At 42.6% G+C, this 18,374-nt stretch overlaps 1 protein-coding gene across 1 annotated transcript; it reads right to left on the bottom strand.

Moving 5' to 3' along the window:
- Positions 1-8,212: 8,212 nt before the first annotated feature.
- On the bottom strand, positions 8,213-15,484 carry F2RL1 (F2R like trypsin receptor 1). Its single transcript, XM_058828105.1, has 2 exons — positions 15,339-15,484; positions 8,213-11,216 (listed from the first exon to the last, which is right to left on the bottom strand). The coding sequence occupies exons 1-2, from the start codon at positions 15,415-15,417 to the stop codon at positions 10,114-10,116; spliced, it is 1,182 nt and encodes a 393-aa protein (XP_058684088.1). The 5' UTR covers positions 15,418-15,484; the 3' UTR covers positions 8,213-10,113.
- Between the last annotated feature and the right edge of the window lie 2,890 nt (positions 15,485-18,374).

Here is an 18,374-nt window from a genome sequence, read left to right as displayed (position 1 = left end):
AAGATTGATTCCTTACTTAAAAAGTAAACTTTTTCTTGAGTCCACTCTTGTAAAGCAGCCTCAGCCACCACTCTCAGTAGCACGTAGTTATTTGTAACTACAATGGCCATGGTAAATATGCATTAAGTTACAGATAGAAGTTACAGGTGAAGCAACATTTCCACAAGGGAAAGGTTCACATTCACATCAGATGCTCTGGAAATAACGACAGAAATCAACTATCACTGACAATAAACTTCTGCATGTCATAATTATTCCAGAAATCTGGCGATTACAAGACTTAGACAGCAACACCTCTTCTTGCTCAGATAAGCTTATGCTTTGAAGATTTGGTTTTAGCAGTGGTTTAAACCTAAGAAAAAGCAAAGGAGATTGAAAGCTATTGTGAGAATATTCTGCTTCGAAAGTTACACTCCAGGAGCCCCATATCGCCCCAGCAATTTGCTTCCCTGATCCCAAACCTAGCAGGGATATTTAATATCACCTGGTAAGTCCTTATTCTTCTCTTATATCAGATATGTATGTTTGTTTTGAAATGGGGAATTAGAAAATAAAGAACAGCACAAGGAAACAGGATTGTCTTTCACGCTTGTGCATTTGCTAAAGAAAGCGTGCAGTAACAGAAACAGAAGAGGGAGCCTTTAATCACAGTTATCAGCTCTGTTTGCAGATACTCAGAACATTAAACAAAGCATGATCCTATATGTAACATTCTTTCCCCAGATGATGGACAGAGTCCTCAGCTAGTTCTTGAATATCACCAACCTCCTTAGGCTTGGACTGACAGCTTGGTTGGTGTGTGACATGTACGTCCTCCTCGGCTGAGAAGCCGTGGTCCCACACTACGCTGGGTCCCTTTTGTCTGCCCAGAAGGCACCGTTTCCCAGCACTGCAAGCCTACAGAAGCTAGGAAGCTGATATGCAACAGTACGGCTGTGATTTCAAGATGGGCTGTCTACTCCACAGAAACACCAAGAGCCAAAGACCTTGCATCTCTGACTTTAGTGGAATGGCTTTGGCTCCTAAAGTGGAAGCAGGTGCTCTGGGAGGGAGGAAAGAGACTGCCAAGCATGATGAATTACCTTCTGCAGGTGTCTGCCTACCCATTTAGGATTCTTAGATACTGAAGCAGAGATGTGTGTCTTGAGTCCACTTCTGACTACAAACTGTGAGGAGCTCTCACTTCAAAGAAGGAATGAATTGCTCAGTGAAAAGGTATCATGAGTTCATGCTAAGGGAAACTGTGCATCAGCTGGCATAGGATGTGTGCCATGTACACACTAGAGTGACAACGCTACCTGAAAAAGAACACAAATAGTCCTCAAGCCACAGTGCTCTCTGAAGCCCTTGTTCTTCCCAATCACATCTGACAGGTCTGGCTCAGTGTCTTTGTGTGCTACAACCAACAGTGACTAGGGTTGGTGTTCATGCCAAACACTGTTTAAACTTAAACCACATATGGAAGATAAAAGGCTCTTGAAACAAGAGGGCTGCTGACATCTCTCTTTCCTAAAGGCCTGCTATCTTAATTTGAGGTGTAAGCAGTGAAAGCCATGGCCTTAGCAGCAAAGTCAGGCACTGCCATTTCCCCATGTTTGGCAGAGGTATCTCCATATTATCTGTGGTGTGCTATCCCATGTCCTACAGACAGAACCTTCTCTATCCACCTGCCCATGCCCTGCTAAGCACAGTTACCAAACTGAAGGTAGCTGGGGGTTAGCTCTCTCTCTCCCCTCTCTCCCCTCTCTCCTCTCCCCTCTTTCCCCTCTCTCTTGCCCACCTCTTCCTCAGCACCTTCTTGGCTCCTGCTGCAGAATCTGATTACACAGATCTCACTGTGGGCTTACTTTTGCTGATGCTCTTAGCCAGCTCTACATCCTTGAACAACAAACCTGAACAAAGGCATCAGCATTCTTCAGAAACATCAGACCAAACAGACCCTTGACAAGCAGTACACCTGCCATCACCTTTAGAGATTTCCTTTGTCATGTCCATTGTTGACCCTGCTAACCTAAATGCCATGCTTGCTGGGAGTGCTGCAAGGCTCCTCAGCCTTGTCTGCTCACTCAGGGTCTGGCAGCCACTCAGACATTTACTGAGGATCATCTTACTGGCTATTGTAGTATTCATGACTCTGCCTATTTAACCAGTCATAGTGACGTGGGGAGCTTCCAAGCAACCAGCCTAATACACACAACAGTCTTCATAAATGATGAGAGAGCAGTTCCATAACTTCATTTCAGCATTTAATTTCACCATCAAATCTCTTCATACTCATATGCATACACTCATGTGCAATAGCACACTTCACTCCAGCTCACAAATAATATCACCACAATACAGCCACCCCCAGCATTTCCAGCTGTGCTCCTGAAATTAATGGAGACACATTAGTGACTTCAAACAAAAGCAGGCAACTTCATTTGAATGGGATACAGCACCACTTGCCTCCAACATGTCCTGAACCAGTGCTAAAGGCTTGTCCTAGATACTTTTACACTTTGAACCACCATGTTGTTCGGCTCAGCCACTCACAGAAAGCCAGACAGGTTTGCCAGACTGGGATTTGAAGATGAAATGTCTAGGGTCATGTGTGTCAATCTGAAAGGATGCGCTGAGTCACCACCAGCTAAATCCAGGGAACACCACAATGTGGCGCTCCCTCCCGAGTCAGTGCAGTCGTTTTGACTCGTCGACTGTTTCTTTTGTTTACTTTATATTCCCCTAACTTTGTAAACTGTAATGTCTTCAAGACATTAAGGAAACTCCTTCTACCCATCACACTGTATCTTTTAATTTATGTTCTTTAAGTTAATTATTTCATTCATTTCCACTATTCAGTGGGTTAGCCTCTCCAAAGCAGCAGCATAAATTATGCCCACCTAAATTACTCCTTTTCCCCAAGTGCTTACATATGCAGAGACAAGTTCCATGCAAACAAGCTCTACCTCTCCACTAGCTGCAGTCCACAGGACTATGTGATAGAGCAGTCCACTGCAGTCATTCAGCTGGGGAAGCATGGACCCAGCTGCTAAACCACAACACTATGAGTACATACTGTCCTGACCTCAGACTCTGTGGAGAAAACATCAGCACTGATGGTGTTCCACACTGCTGCATTGCCATATAGATAACGGCAGCACAGCCCAAATGTTCAGGATTTCACCAAATTAAGCCCTTACTAAGCAACAGGAGCTATATACATATCATGAACAGTGGAAGAGTATTAACCTCCTCTCCAAGATATCACATGGATATTAAAAGCCTGGCAAATGCTATAAATTGGGGAGGGGAGGGGAAAGGGTGTTACCAAATAAACAGTACCTCAGACTCAAGCACACTGAACTCTGTTCCCAGTAGTTTGCTTCTTGAAGGTGAGGCACAAAGCTGGAATGCAGTTGCTGAACCAAATGTAGGTGATATCTGCAACAGATACCCACTCACGCAACTCATGTTTGCTCTCACAGAAAGCACTCACCACTTGACGCATGCTTGGCAATTAAAATGCTGCCAGCCTTAAGAATTACTATACATTGATTTTCAGAACTGCCATAAAATACAGGCATTCCTCCTGCCCACTGTTTCCCCAGAGGTCTCTGCACCAACTGACTGGTCGTGGGAGCTGTAAGTCACCAGGAGGTGACCTACTGATAGAGAGCTGAGAGTTGTTACTGGGGTATTTCTCTCAAGTTCCATGTGTAGAGTGGTGAAACCTAGGTTTTTCTTCTCCTCCCACATTTTGTTGCCTTGCTTCATTATACAAGTGCTCACTAATGCTCTTTACTGTATATTACTAACACTTTCAAAACAAAGGATTGAGGCTTAGTCCATGTGTGCTACCTGCAGACCATGTTGACATGCAGACCTCCAAACACAGACTTAACTTTAGCAGCAAGACTCCGTTTTACAACGCATAATAATCCCATGGAGACCAGGTGTAGCAAGTTCTACCACAAAGCTGCAGTCTCTAGGTTACAGCTGCATTAGGTCCCTAGCTATGGGTCTGCTGATCAGAGACTGTACTTTCTCTCTCCCCTGGACACTCCTATGCTCTGGCAAAAAGCAATATGCAGGTGAGCACCATGCTGACACAAGCTGCATGTAGCATTTAACAGCTATGTGGCAGGGAAGCAGGGTACCCAGAGACATGGGAGTGGACACACTTGCAATCTCTGAATTTGGAATGCTGCTTCTGTATTGAGACATAGACACTGAAGATTGATAGGATTCAGTCACAGATAATACCAGGCAGACCTTGGTACCACTGAGCTGACTGTACCACAGGAGAAATCCCAGGTTCTTCATGAACTCCAGTGCAGCTATGAACCTATCTCCATGTTCACACAAATACACCTTTCTCCCTTTTCCTGGCCTCCAAAGAGCTGGCAATATCACCAGGGAAGCTGGTTTTGGGCACATTTCAATGACAGAAAAGTCCAAGTCACAAAAGCTCATATTGGATCGGTGAGTTCTTGTGGAATGATGGAATTTGTCACAATATCTCTGCACAGCATTCCATGCATCCTTCACAATCTCTAGTCTGTTTTCCATTATCTGAAGCATCTCCACCTCCCTTGGTCTGGATGACAAGAGAGCTGACTATGTAGCCAGCCTGTTGTACTGGTCCTGCTAGCAAACAATGCCTGGAGAATGTTTACCTGCAAACCTAAAGAAGGTTATCGCTCCTGAGACAAAACATGTAGGTAATACATACTCTCCTGACTGTTGTTGAATCAAAATGATGATGACTAATGTGCTTATGCTGTATTTAAGAGTGATGCTGTTTATTAACCATGTTCAAAGAGCCTACGACAGATCAAATACATCCATAATGAAACTTAGGTCCCAAACGGCTGTTACTGTAGGTAGGCATTATGTTGCTTGATTTCCAGAGCAGTTACAACATAATGGGCTAAATATCTTCAGTCATCACACCACAGTCAGACAAAATGAAGCCTAAACTTGGCGGGCCAAGGTTGTATTCACTGAGGAGTTATGAAAAAAAATAAGACAAAATAGCTGAATTAATAACTGAAGTGTGTTATCTCTTGCCAAAATTATACTTGAATACTGGGAACCAATGCCATAATCAATAAAAGGTTCTGACATGTCAAGGAAAATACAGTTCCATGAGCTAAATATATGTACTGAGTACTTAGTTAAGAGTCTAAGAAGGGACATCACTATGGAACTTCTTGACCTTTCTGGTAAAAGTCGCCACTGTTTCTGTAAAGAGAATTCTGGACTCAAAAACTTTATGGAGTTCTTGGAAGAGGCCAAACACAAGTGGAGAAAAGGGTGATCCAGCATATCCAGTCTACCTGGATTTTTGGCAAAATTTCTGATCAAAGACTTTTAGAAAAAGAAGGCAGCCATGGAAGAGGAGAGGTTGTTTTAGAATAACTGATTTCAAGGGAAAAAAATACACAGTAGCAGAAAAACAGTCAGTATTCACTATGTCAGTAACTTGCCAGTGTTTATAAATGGTCTGAAGAGGGTAGAGCACTGAGGAACAAAAGTTTGCTGCTAACATTCTAACTTGGCATACAGAACTATGGCTTGTGAAATGACTGTAACCAATCAGGAGAGAGATGTAAGTACAGGCAGCTGTATAAAAACATTAGCTCATTGCTAAGGAGTTAAATATTAGGGGCTATTGGGGAAGCAACACAGTGCAAAACAGAAGTCACCACTGTACCATCTACAGCTCGAATACTGTGTGTCGTTTGGAGTGTGTATAGAAATGGGAAGGTCTTAGAGAAATTAAACAAGACAATTGCTGAGAGTGGCTGACTGGGAAGGAATTGTATGACACCAACATGTGCAAAGTATCTGAAAGGAAATATACTGGCTTACAAAATTTCAAGTAGATGGACAACACAGGGCCTTATTCACATTATCTTCTTTAGGAATGAGGGGCCATCCAATAAAGAGTGTGGATCCTGACTCAAAGTGAGTAAAGAGAGGTTGACAAAATGACACTCAAATTAGGCTAGCAAAATTAGACTTAAGAAAATTCTCATGCTAAAAGTAGCAGGATGTTGAGACAGTATGATGGGGGATGTGATTCTTGGCAGTGCTGGTTTTACTCCTAGCAGGGTATCTGCCTCTAACTTCTTTCTGTTGCTGTTACCCATGTTCTTAAGTCACAGAGTGTCTTTCTTGGGAGCAGCTTTCCTTACAGCTAGAAAGGAGCTTAGCTGCCCCAGCCATTGTCTCCTTTTTTTCTGAACTTCAGAGCACATTTCAACGATGCTCCAAAGCACAGCAGACAAGTGGTGCTGGACACATCTTCTGTGAATCTGGTATTTCAGCCAGGTGCCTTTTGCTGCAGCTCTGTGACATGGTCTCTTGATGCCTTGCTTTCTTGTTGACCTCCAGAGTCACAGGTGAGAAGATTTCTCTGGCAGAGCTGGATCTATCCTGAGCTAGAGTGAGCAGAGCCATTCCTATGGTCATCAGAGGAGGCTTCTTCCCTGCTGCTTGGGAAGTTAGCCAGAGGCTTTGCAGCTACTGTGCTCTGACTTGTGGTAGAGTTGTTAGAACGCTGTTAAGTTTATGTTAGTAGTTGATAGCTTGAAATGTATCTTTTCTCCTATTATAGCTGATACTTCCCCTCCCCTCCCCCCCCCCCCCCCCCGCTTCTCTTTCTCCTATTGTTTACCTAAAGTCAGGTTACCATGGTTACTGAAGTTTCTCTCCTCAGCTCCACGGCGAGAGGCCGGATAGAGTAATGAGAGGACCCTGCTGGCATTTCCAGCTGCTTGAAGTTTCTTTAGCCCAGGAAAGCACGGGGTTGGGAGAAGAGAGACCCTTCTTTCCAACAGGGAAGTTTGTAACTTTGTTTTTCCTGTCCCAGAATGCCTCTGAGCTATGGAAGCTGAGAGGGCATGCTTACCTTGCCTTCCCTTTCTTTCCCCCCAGGAAACCAAGCCTCCCCTCTCTGCCCCTCTGCGGAGAATACTCCTACACCTTTGTGGGCATTTGAAGAAGTTGGTGTCTGTTATTTCTTATCTTGGTGTGTGTAACCTTGATTTGTAGAAAGTTTGTAAGATGTACTAACTGAGAAAAATAATTGGTTCTTTCTCTGATGTTCTCTCCCTTTGAGAAACCGTGTTAAAAGAGACCCCCAGACCCCAAATCCTTGGTCTTTTGCCCTTTGGATTCCCCTTCACAGAAATAAACTGTGGAATGCAAACCAGGGAGAGAGTCCACCCCTGATTTCTTTACTCACTTTATAGACTCGAATTCCTGAAGAAAATCAGTGAACCCCACAAACATATGGTGGCTCGAAACCAGAGTGAAGAGAAACCTCATCACTGAGCTAGCCGGGCCACTCTCGGGGGGTTTGTGTCAACCTGCAGTTGCACAGTGGAAGGATGTTGGTGGTGAGAGTCTGAGCCTCTCTTGTTCTGAACAAAAAGCTCATCCAGCAAAACAACCAAATACTGTTCCAAGCCAGAAGTAAACTTTCCACCATCCTCCTGGTTTAACTTTAACCCAGAACTGATCCAATCCACCCCAAGGTCACACTTGCTGATGACAGTATGAGGAAACAGCACGATCATACGGATAGCGGGAAAGGCTAATCTACTTCTCAGGTGCAGCATAAGCTTGAGCTGCTTGTGAAAGCTTGACATGGTGCACATAAAATACACTGATTTTCAACTCCCTGATGTTTTCATGAATGTTTATTTTTTCAAATTATTTTCAAATGATTATTTTTCAAATTATTATTTCACTGATTATTTTTTTAGCATCTAAACCTTTAATGAGCATTAGGTATGGGGGAGTTTTTTCGTTCTCTGAGTGTTTGAATTGCAAAGTTGGCACTGTTGGGGAATTTATTTGCTGCAAACTGAAGACAATAATCTTTATATTAGCCAACACTGCCAAAGAGTACAGCCTCCCCTTATCCACTCCCCCCGAAAACAGGTTTAAGCAACCACCACAACTCTTCTAGGCTGTATGTTCCTACCCCACCACTATCTGGCTGCACAAGCACATAACTGCCAGTTCATGGAACTGAATCAGACTGAATGAACAACCAGCCTAGCCTAACTGCTTTGTTAATTGAAGCCAACTAATTCATGCTAAATTCAGGATAAGCATTTGCAATACAGCTACAGAGGGGGAAAATGTCACTTAAAGGACTGTGAGATCCTTGAATAGTATTCTCTAAAATTTGTCACACATTGTAGAACCTCAATTTAAAAAGAAATAATTCTGTTTATTAAAACTTCTTTCTCAACAAGCTTTCAACATACTGGAGTACCATCTAATTCTTATTCCTGTAATTGGCAGAACTCCACTGTTGCCACAGGTAAGAAAGATCCTTTATTGCAGCCTGCTTTGCCAACCTGCAGATGAAAGCTAGAAGGGAGAAATGGTCAAGATGAAGAGTATTTACCTTCACATGAGGTGATTAATACAGAGTTGTTTTTGATAGGAATGACAGGAAAGAAACAATGAACAGAGTATAGATACATAAACAGTGCTTAGTGCACTTCTGATTAAATAATGTCAAGAAATAAATTTTGTCCCCCAAAAGACAGGCTATATTAAGCATGTCATATTTTAGATATTTAACAGTCATCTGTGAATCATAAGCAGTCTCCTTGTGGTATTATACAGCTACACTCACAATTTATCATCTTTACAACATACAACCTATAACCTTTGTACTCCTGACAGAACACAGGTAGGTCTGTAAGTACATGAACTGGATGCCCTTTCTTCATATTACTCACTACTGCATATGGGCCAGGAAGCATACTGGGATGCTCAGCAAGATAAAGGGAACAGACTATGGTAAGAGTTCAGACAGCCTTTTGTGAAGACAGTGTAACTCTCTTCATTTCAAATTCTTACAGTGAACTCCAGCCTCTTATTCACAGTTACTTTCCAGTAAGGGTGCTAACACCTTCAGCTCAGTAATAAATATGCCTTTTTTCCCTGAATTTGTCAGGAAACAGGAAGAGAAAACTGTGTCCAAGAAGTGTTTGTGTTCCATGTCATCTAAAGCTGTAAACTCTCTGCTCCTTAATGAGACATATATTAATATTGCTACTTTAGCTTGATCCTCTGAAATACCATCACAAAACATCCTACTTTCATTGCTCTCTAAACAAATGTGTCATTAGGTAAATTTTACTTTACCCATTTAGACATTACAGCTACAGTTGTCACGCTTATAATTAACCACTAGGAAAATCATCTTTGTTACGTGAAGCCAGGCAAGCTGAACTAGTCAAGTTGAACCACTTTTGAATTGCATGTAAAAGAACAAAAGAAAACACCCAACTCAAATGTGTTACAAAAAAAAAAAATCTTATTTAGAGGTCTTAAAAAATACAAGGCACATTTTATAAAATCAAATAGCTATCCATCAACACTTCGTTGTATATCCCCATATAAGATCATGTACTGGCAAATGTTAAGTAACAGTGGATAATCTCAACTAACATTTTATCCCAGTGCTAGCTGATAACAAGATGAGTTTGTCAACTCAAATAGGATAACATGGCAAGCTTTTGCTATGTTAATATTTATAGCACAGTAACTTGGCAAAAAATATATAAATTATATTATACCAAAGATAACAAGCAGTCTAATCCAAGATGGTGAAATGGATTCTCCTCTACTTCTCTCTACAGCTTCTGTAAATTCTTTACAAGCTTACAGTGTAAGCAGGTACATAGAGCAAAGTCCTATACACACAACCTGTTCAGATGCTTAATACACTACAGTTACAGTTAAAACAGATTTTTCTGGTAACTAAAAATACTAACAATACTGCAAATATTCCAGAGACATTTTGCTTTTATGCAACTTTTGTATTCAACAAGAATGCCTTCAGCCACAACTCACTTCTAAGTCAGCAGCATTTTCCCACAGCATCTGAAATGTCTTTCTTTTTCCCCCCAGTTTCCCACAAAGATTTATCTGCTTATCATTTCTACACAGAATAAGCAACTGTCAGTTCCAAATTCCAGGCTTCAATGTAATTAAAATGCAGATGTGTTTCTTCAGACTCTCTTGTACAAAGTAAGTCTATTGTCACTCACATCCTTCCACCAGTAATAACAAAAGTTCACTTTCCTAAGATTAAACTCAGTAGGTTGATTTATTGGTCCTACTTGAGTTTGAAGAATAAGAATCTGATTTCTTGAGGTTCCTGCTTGATGAGAGAGACACTTGCATCCTCTGTGTAGTTCGCACACTTCGGCAAAGAAGAGCATATTTAAGGTTGTCTCTGAAGTCTTTTGAAATATAATAATAGATGAATGGATCAATACAACTATTCAAAGTGGAAAGACACAGCGCAGTTATGTACCACACATACATATGGCTCTGGCTATAGGCTTTGAGGAGTGAATAGTGCACAATAATCAGCACATTGCTAGGTGTGAAACAGATGAGATACATGGACAGGACAACAATAATGAGTTTGATTGCCCTTTTTCTTTTCTTCCCAGTGGTTACATCTATGATGGAAGCATTCAGGGTCTTAATCATTAGAACGTATGCAATAGCTGTGATGATTGCTGGGATTAAGAAGAGTCCAGTTGCAAGTGAGAGGAAATAACTGAACATATCATGAGCCAAAACATTTTCAGGCAACACATCATGGCAGGTTGTGATGTTAAGATTTGAAATATATGCCGTCTGATTAACAAGATACAGTGGAATAGTGCTCAACAAAATCAGTATCCAGATAGCAATGGAGATGCCCAAAGCAATTTCTGATTTCTTTTTTGAATGCACTATGGGGTTCACTACAACCCAATACCGTTGTACACTGAGACATGTCATAAAGAGGATGGAACAGTACATATTCCCATAGAAAAACCCAACAAACACTTTGCAAAGACCTTCACCAAATAGCCAGTTATTGCCATTTAGATGGTATGAAATCTTCAGTGGGAACCAGACAACAAAAAGAAGGTCTGCCAATGCCAAGTTAACCATATAAATCACAGCCGGATGTTTCTTCTTTGTTCGGAAAAAAAAGACCCAGAGGGCCATGGCATTAGTTGGCAAACCAATTATAAAGACAAAGATATAAACAATGGGAAGAAAAACTGTAGTTAGCTTTCCCGTGAGGACTTCCGTTACAAATTCATCCACCTTGTATAACTCTTCAGAATTATTTGCATTTGTAACCTTCTGGCCAATGAAACTTCTTCCTTTTGATTTGATGGATCCATCATTCTCTAAAATGAAAAAAAAAAAGTTGTTGCTGTTGTTGAAATACAGATTTTTGCCCTTTTAAAAATAAACTAGATAGAGTGATTTACTCTGAACATTTACAGACAGCCTTATCAACAGAAAAATTAAGACTGATGTTCAAACACTTGACAATTTATCTTCCCTTTCTTTTGAATTTACTATCCAAAAGACAATCTCTACCCCTTAAAGAATTCAAGGATTCTATCAGACACCAAAATACTTTCCCACATCACCAGTGATATTAAAAATGCCTTGTTAAAATGGGCTGTTGGGTGCTCCTACCACCCAAACAGTTACAGTAGAAACTGCGTCAACTACCCCAGGGTACCACCTTTTCACACAGCGGTGCCAGATCAGCTGAGTACTGGGACTTAGAGAACTTCACAGCAGGCTAATTTAATTGCAATAGAAGCGTTGCCTGTTTAGATGGCCCAAAAATCAGGTATGCAGTAGAAAAAGAACACACTACTTTCAGACAAGCTAAAACTAAAAGTCAGAACGTCATGTCCAAAGCCATGCACAAAGGATCTCTAGGGCATGCCACGCATTACAGTGTATTTGAACAGAAACTTGAACATACTAACTCTGTGCATGAAGTTGCAATATGGTCCTCATCTGGGATCTCCTTCAGGAGAGACACTTCTACTTGAAGTATCAGGTGGTAGAGCCAAAGGCTCTAAAAGTATTAAATACTCTGAAGTATGAAGGCTGCTTCATATACAAACTGCTGTAACTACAAGCTTTGCTCTGTCTCTTTGAATGCTGTGGGAGCTTACAAACCATATGAGTGAGCCAGGTGCTCCTGACTGCTGAGTCCTGTAGCACAGACTTTGGATAGCCCAATTTTAAACACCTTCATACACAGCACAGTCCTCCTCCGCTGACAGGCTAAATTGCACAGCAATGTCCTGCAACGCACACCATCCCAAAAACTCAGACATCCATGTCCATACAGCTAAACAGTATGGACATGGAAGGTGACTGGTTTAGGGAGGATTATTTCTAAACTCGGTTTCTATCAATATTTTTGGATTTATTTAGCCAAAGCCCCCAAAGTGAAATATATAAAGTGTCTTTTTGAATATCTGAACAGTCATGTAGAATGTTGAAGAATGGCCCCTTTGTTAATAAATGGTTGATACAGCTTTAAATAAAAAAATGCTTACAGCTTACATTTTAAAGAATTCTTACACAAGAAATACATAAATACAGAAGTCTGTTTCCAGTATTGATTCCCCAAAGCAGCCCCCACTTTAGATAGCTGTTCCTTTCAAATTATAACTGCAAAAGTCTGAGGCACAGCATTAGACTCTTGTCTAGACCCTGCAACCTTCTGAAGATGTACACAGAAATATGCATATATTGAAACTCTTCAGAGTTTCAAACTAAGTTAACCTAGATCCACTTGAGCACTTAAAAATCTCTAATCTCTAGGCCCTTCCAGAGAAGAGTAGCCTTCACTGGAAACTGAGGTGCAAGAAAGCTTTTTGCCTGTACAATGACATGGACAAATCTTTGCAGTAGACTGTAGGAAGACAGAGGCTTAAATTATACTAATAAAACCACCATCCTAAAGAAAATTAATTCAAATGCCAAATAGTCATTTTGATCTACATGTGGCATAGTTACAACAAAGCAGAATTATAAGAGTTCTCTGTTCAGACATTCAAGCCTCATGATCACACCAACAATACTGTTCAAGACTGCAAAGTTTAATTATCATGCAGCAATCCTAATTCCCTAAAATGAGCTGTGAATAGGAGGAATCTAAAACCAGCCTAAAGGGCACAGCTTACAGATGCTTATAGATACTGAAGTGAAAATGAACTAAGCTATGCTGATTTTCTTAGGCTAACAGCTTGACTGAGCAAGATCCTGAAGATGCTTGGAAGCAGACCTTATATACTAAGTTGATAGCAGTGAACAGGATATAGTAACGAAACGCACCATACAGTGCTCTGTTAAGCACCTGTCTGTCAGAAAGTAGTCCATACAATCAAATTGCAGTTGTGCTATTTTTATTCCATTCCAAAGACTTAAACTATGGTAGAGAACTAGAAGAGTAAATACTACCACTTTGTGCTTATTAATGTTTTGTTATCCAATATAAAACAATGCTTTGCAATTGGAGTTCAGAGCTTAGGTAGAAAAAATAAAAGCGTCATCAAAAAATCCTGAATTGTCAAACAGTTGACAATTTATCTTCCCTTTCTTTTGAATTTACTATCCAAAAGACAATCTCTACCAATTAAAGAATTCAAGGATTCTACCAGACACCAAAACACTTTCCACATCACCAGTGATATTAAGTGTGATACACTACAGTAAGAACTATACTAAAGTGGATGGACACATACCTGAACCACAGACAGGACTTTGTATTACAAGAGTGTCAGAATAGAGACAAAGGTTGGTTTTATTCTACTTTCTGAATTCTGATTTCTGAGATCAAGTCTTATTTTTATGCTCACTTTAATTCGAGCCTCAAAAGTTCTGACTACATATACTGGGCAGCTTTTTTCAGTCCAACTAGCAACCTATACATATAAGGAGACAGTGTCCTGTTTCTCTTGCAGTTAAACACTCCCTCACCGAGCAACCAATCCTTTGTTAGGTATGTGCATTTCTACATCCTCTTCTTACTCTTTCACCACGTACCATTTTCCATAACAATCGAGCTCTTTTCCAAGACGAGTTTCACCCTGCTTGACTCACATACAGAGAATGCAGTTAACTTGCTAATCTGCCCACGGGAAAAGTATACTCTCTCCTCCCACAAAAGACTGTTTCAACATCTCTGCCATTTGTCCAGAAGATATAACCACCAAATACTAAACACAGGATTATGCCTACCCTGCAGACACAAAAGTGACAGCAGCATGGAGTATCCAAAAATTAACTAGTTTACTCACGGTAATAATACTCCCAATAGGATTAAATTTATGATTATCCTGGTTTTTGGATCTGCAACCTCTTTCTCTTTTCTCCAAGAATTCTAAATGCCTCACTCTGTCCAGGTCAGACAATTAGGCTACTAAATAGCAGTTTAATTTCAGGAATTCCTCTCAACAACACAATTTGCAGCTACCTAGCATCTATCCGTTGAGAAAATAAGACGTATGCTTGGCTTCAATACGTATATGACGTATATCCCATGGCTTGACTTCAATATTTATACAATCTTTAAGCGTATGATTTCATTAGGTAAGTATGGCCGGTACGAAATATAGAGGGACATAGTGCAAAGGCATGCACAGATACGGCAATGGGGTTTATTATAAAAGGTGGTGAAAAATTAACTGCATGCAGTGAAATATTAATATGAATAAGTTTTTTTTCCTCAAACTGCACTTGCGTTCAACAAGCAATAGCACAGACTAAAAATTAAAAAAGAAGCCTAGCTTTTTAGATCGGGGAAAAAGCAAGAACGCGCTCCTTAAAGTTTTTTCATGTTTATCGTAAGCGGGGGTGCAGGAAGGGGACTACAAGAAGGTTGGAGAGGTGTTTTTTACAAGGCCACTAAGTGACAGGACCAGACGGAATGGATTTAAGTGCAAAGAGAGTAGATTTAGACTAGACAGTAGGAAGAAACTCTTTACTGTGAAGGTGGTGAGGCACTGGAACAGGTTGGCCAGAGATCTGCCGTCCCTGGCAGTGTTCAAGACCAGACAGGACGGGGCGGGGGGGTCGGAACTAGACGGGAGCTTTACGATCACTTCCAAGCCAGACCATGGCACGGTTCTCTACAAGGTGAGTGAAGCCGTGCCCCACGCGTCCCACAAGCCCTGAGGGAGCTGCTCGCCGCGCCCGGCTGCCCGCCCGTGAAGCGCTTTCCCTCCCGGCCGGGGAGCCCTGCCCACGGGTCCCGGCAGCCACACCACCACCCGCACGAGTTTTCCGACCCGCTCAACTCCGCGGAAGCCCGCCCCGTCCGCTCTGGGCTCCCAGAACCCCAGCCAGGGCAGACACCTGCCCCGCCGAGTGCCCCGCTAAGAGCTCCGCCGTGTTCCCGCCCGCGGCTGAGGGGCGGCCGAGCCCGCCGGAGGTGCCGGGCAGGCTACCCCTCTGATCCCAGCCGAGCTGGCAGCTCACGCCGATCCGGTCACCTTTAGCAGTGGCAGCAGCTCCCAACAGCGCATAAAGCAGCAACACCAGCAGCAGGCACAACCCGAGGCGTACAGCCATCCTCTCACCGCGCTCCGAACACCGCCACTCCGCTCTGACTCCCGACCAGTTTCACCTGATACCTGAGCGGGGCGGGGCGGAGGGCGCGGCCAGACCCAGGACCAGCCCCGCGGGGCGGTGGGGCCAGGCCGGGCCCTGCCCTCACGGCGCAGGGCGGGGACGGAGGTGCTGTCCCCGAAATGGGGGGAGTCGCTCGCCGCCGGTTTCGGTCTATCCGGCGCAAAATGGCGGGGCCACCGCAGCCCCCGCGGGCTGCTGGCCAGCGTCCGGCCGCGCCTGGCGACCGCTCGGCCGGTGAAGGGCGGAGCGGCTCCCGGGGGTCCCGGCTCTTACCTCGCTCATGCTGTGCCTGCGGACGCCCAGCCCGGAGCCCGCCGGTGGGCCCTGCCCGCGGTGGCTGCGCTCTTAATGGCCCCCGACGCTGGGCAGCGCACTGGAGCGGCCAGCGCTGCAGTGGGCACGGTCCGTGCCAAGCTGCTGCTGGAGCGGAGCACGGTTGTTCTGGATCACACCGGCAGGGCCCAGGAGCGTTTAGTGGGAGCGTGTTAGTCTAGCTGCCTCGTAACATACTGCGTTGTGCGTACCAGGTTTCTTACTCTTCCATGTTAGAACATCACAGAATCGTGGAATCTTGGAACAGGTCAGGTTGGAAGAGGCCACAGAAAGTCATCTGGTCCAGTCTCCCTGTCCAAGCAGGGTTCTCTGGAGTGCATTATGCAGAATTTTGTCCTGTCAGTCAGGTTTTGGATACCTCTGGAGAAGACTCCACACTCTTTGGTCAATCTGTTCAGTGCTCTGTCACCTTCACAGTAGAGAAGTTCTTGTTCATGTTCAGGTGGAACTTCAGTTTCTGCCTGTTACCTCTTATCCTATTGCTTGGTAACTACTAGGAGCCAAGCCTATCTTCTTGACAGCCTCCCTTAAGATCTTTAAAGATGTTGATGGGGTCCAGCCTGTCAAGGGCTGCTGCACAGCACTCTTCCCAGCTTTGTGCTGTCAGCAAACTCTCTGAGGAGGCATCTGGCCTGTCATCCAGGTCATGGATGAACAAGTTAAACAGCACTGGGCCCAGATCTATCATATATGGGTTACATTTGTCATGTGACAGATGGGCAGGAAGATATGCAATTGCTGCTTAACCCAGATGCATTTATGGTACTTTGCTGGCATGACCGAATAAGAAAAGGTAAGTAAGATATGTTTTCACTTGGCAGCTTCACTTAAGCTTAGAATACATCAGCTTTTCTTTGATTTTGCAAATAGGGATTTCAGGAACAAAATTAAGCACAAATCATGTAATCGGTGTTTTCTATCTACCTGCACAGATAAGAATTTTGAAGGTTTTCATGGTTGTCAAACCAAGCACACTGCTTACCAAATTCAACCCTGGTTAACGTCCGCAGACAGTAGTGCTTTTTCTGCCTTAGTCTGCAAAATACTCTGTGTTCAAACAGTGATAAAATTACCTTTCCCCCCCCTTTGTTGATGGTATGAATATACTGTTTTACATGGTTCCGAAAGAGAAAAAAAACTTTTTTTTTGTCTTTCTGTGATGGTCATGAGATACAGCTGGGAATAGATGTCTGGGAGTACAGAAAGATGAAGGTAAATGGTACTGAGAAGTTTTGGTTGTCAGAGTTGTCATTAAGGGCCTCTTGATTTTGAGTCTGTTATAAGTTACTGCATACTTGAAACACAGTTCCTCCTTGTCATCCACACGGTTTATGGGTTTCTCATCTAAGTCCCAGCCTTCTTATAAACACTGGGAAAGTCATAGCTCATCCCTCCAGCCTCCCTCCCTCTCTCTCTCATTTTCAGAGCTGTTTTATTTACTTTACCATTATAAATCATTTAACAGGCATTTAATCCTGCTTTTAATCACCTTGTCCAGTGAGCCATAGTCTTCTCATTTGGCTTTTTTTCTAGCCTCCCTTTACTAGTGTCCAGTTTTTCCTCTCAGATCTCTATTACTATGGGGTGGTCAGTCTTTCTGTCATCCAGTTCTGCTGTAGCCAGTGCTCTCATGCCAGTTACAGTTTTCATTATTAGTTCTCTCTTGATTTATTCCATCTAGTCCATCTTTTTGTCCCCTTTACATTCAAAGCAGACAGCTCCTTCTCTCTTTTGCTTGGATCCAGCAATAGTGGAAGGGACTGAGCACACATGGGAAAAGTATTCATTGCTGTTGTTAAGTAAAATCTGGTCCCAGCTGTCCCATGACAGACCAGAGCTGCAACTGGAGAAGCCCTGCAGTTGTGTGTAGAAGCACATGTTGCTGCAAGGGCATCTTCTGGAAATGCAGCTCTGGACTTTGCTCCAGTGAGTATAAGGAAATGATGCCACAATAGGTTTGTAATTTGTGTAGTTTCTCATAGAGGTGTCAGAAATATGTAATTGACCTGAAGATAATCTTCCTTCAATTAACATTAATATAAATATTAAATATTAATAGTTAATATAAAATAGAAATAATAATTAATATAGAATAATTAGATTCCCAAACAAGGAAAAGTGGAGCTTATAAGAGAGAATGTCAGGTGACTTTAATATCAGAGAACTCTATCAACCTGTCTTGTAAGAGAGACCTTATTGCTGCCTTATGTAGAGGGGTGGCTTTTGAGAAAGGTGGGGAGAAGCATTTTACCTGTAGTGATAGGACAAGGGCTAGCATATTTAGCTAAAAAGAAAGTAGATTTAGTTAAGACATATGGAAAGAGATTCTTTACTGTGAGAGTGGTGGGACAGTGGAATAGGCTGGCAAGAGACATTGTGGATGGGGAATTTCTGGAAGAGTTCAAGACCAGGTTGAATGGGGTTTTGAGCAACCTGGTCTTAAAAAAGGTGTCCCCACCCCTGGAATGGCATTTTACCAGATGATCATTAGAGATCTCTTCCAACACCAATTATTCTATGATTCTATAGCAAGCTAATGGTCCTTGGCACTTGCAAGCAGTTCC

Source organism: Poecile atricapillus, chromosome Z (genome assembly GCF_030490865.1).
Source record: "Poecile atricapillus isolate bPoeAtr1 chromosome Z, bPoeAtr1.hap1, whole genome shotgun sequence".
In the NCBI taxonomy this organism is placed as follows: Eukaryota; Metazoa; Chordata; class Aves; order Passeriformes; family Paridae; genus Poecile; species Poecile atricapillus.
This window is presented reverse-complemented; position numbering and strand designations above follow the sequence as displayed.

Excerpts from the sequence above, each read along its gene's own strand:
- F2RL1 (XM_058828105.1), bottom strand. The coding sequence starts at position 15,417 with ATGGCTGTACGCCTCGGGTTGTGCCTGCTGCTGGTGTTGCTGCTTTAT. Across the intron at positions 11,217-15,338 it reads AGCTGCTGCCACTGCTAAAG|AGAATGATGGATCCATCAAA; the intron begins GTGACCGGATCG and ends TTTTCATTTTAG.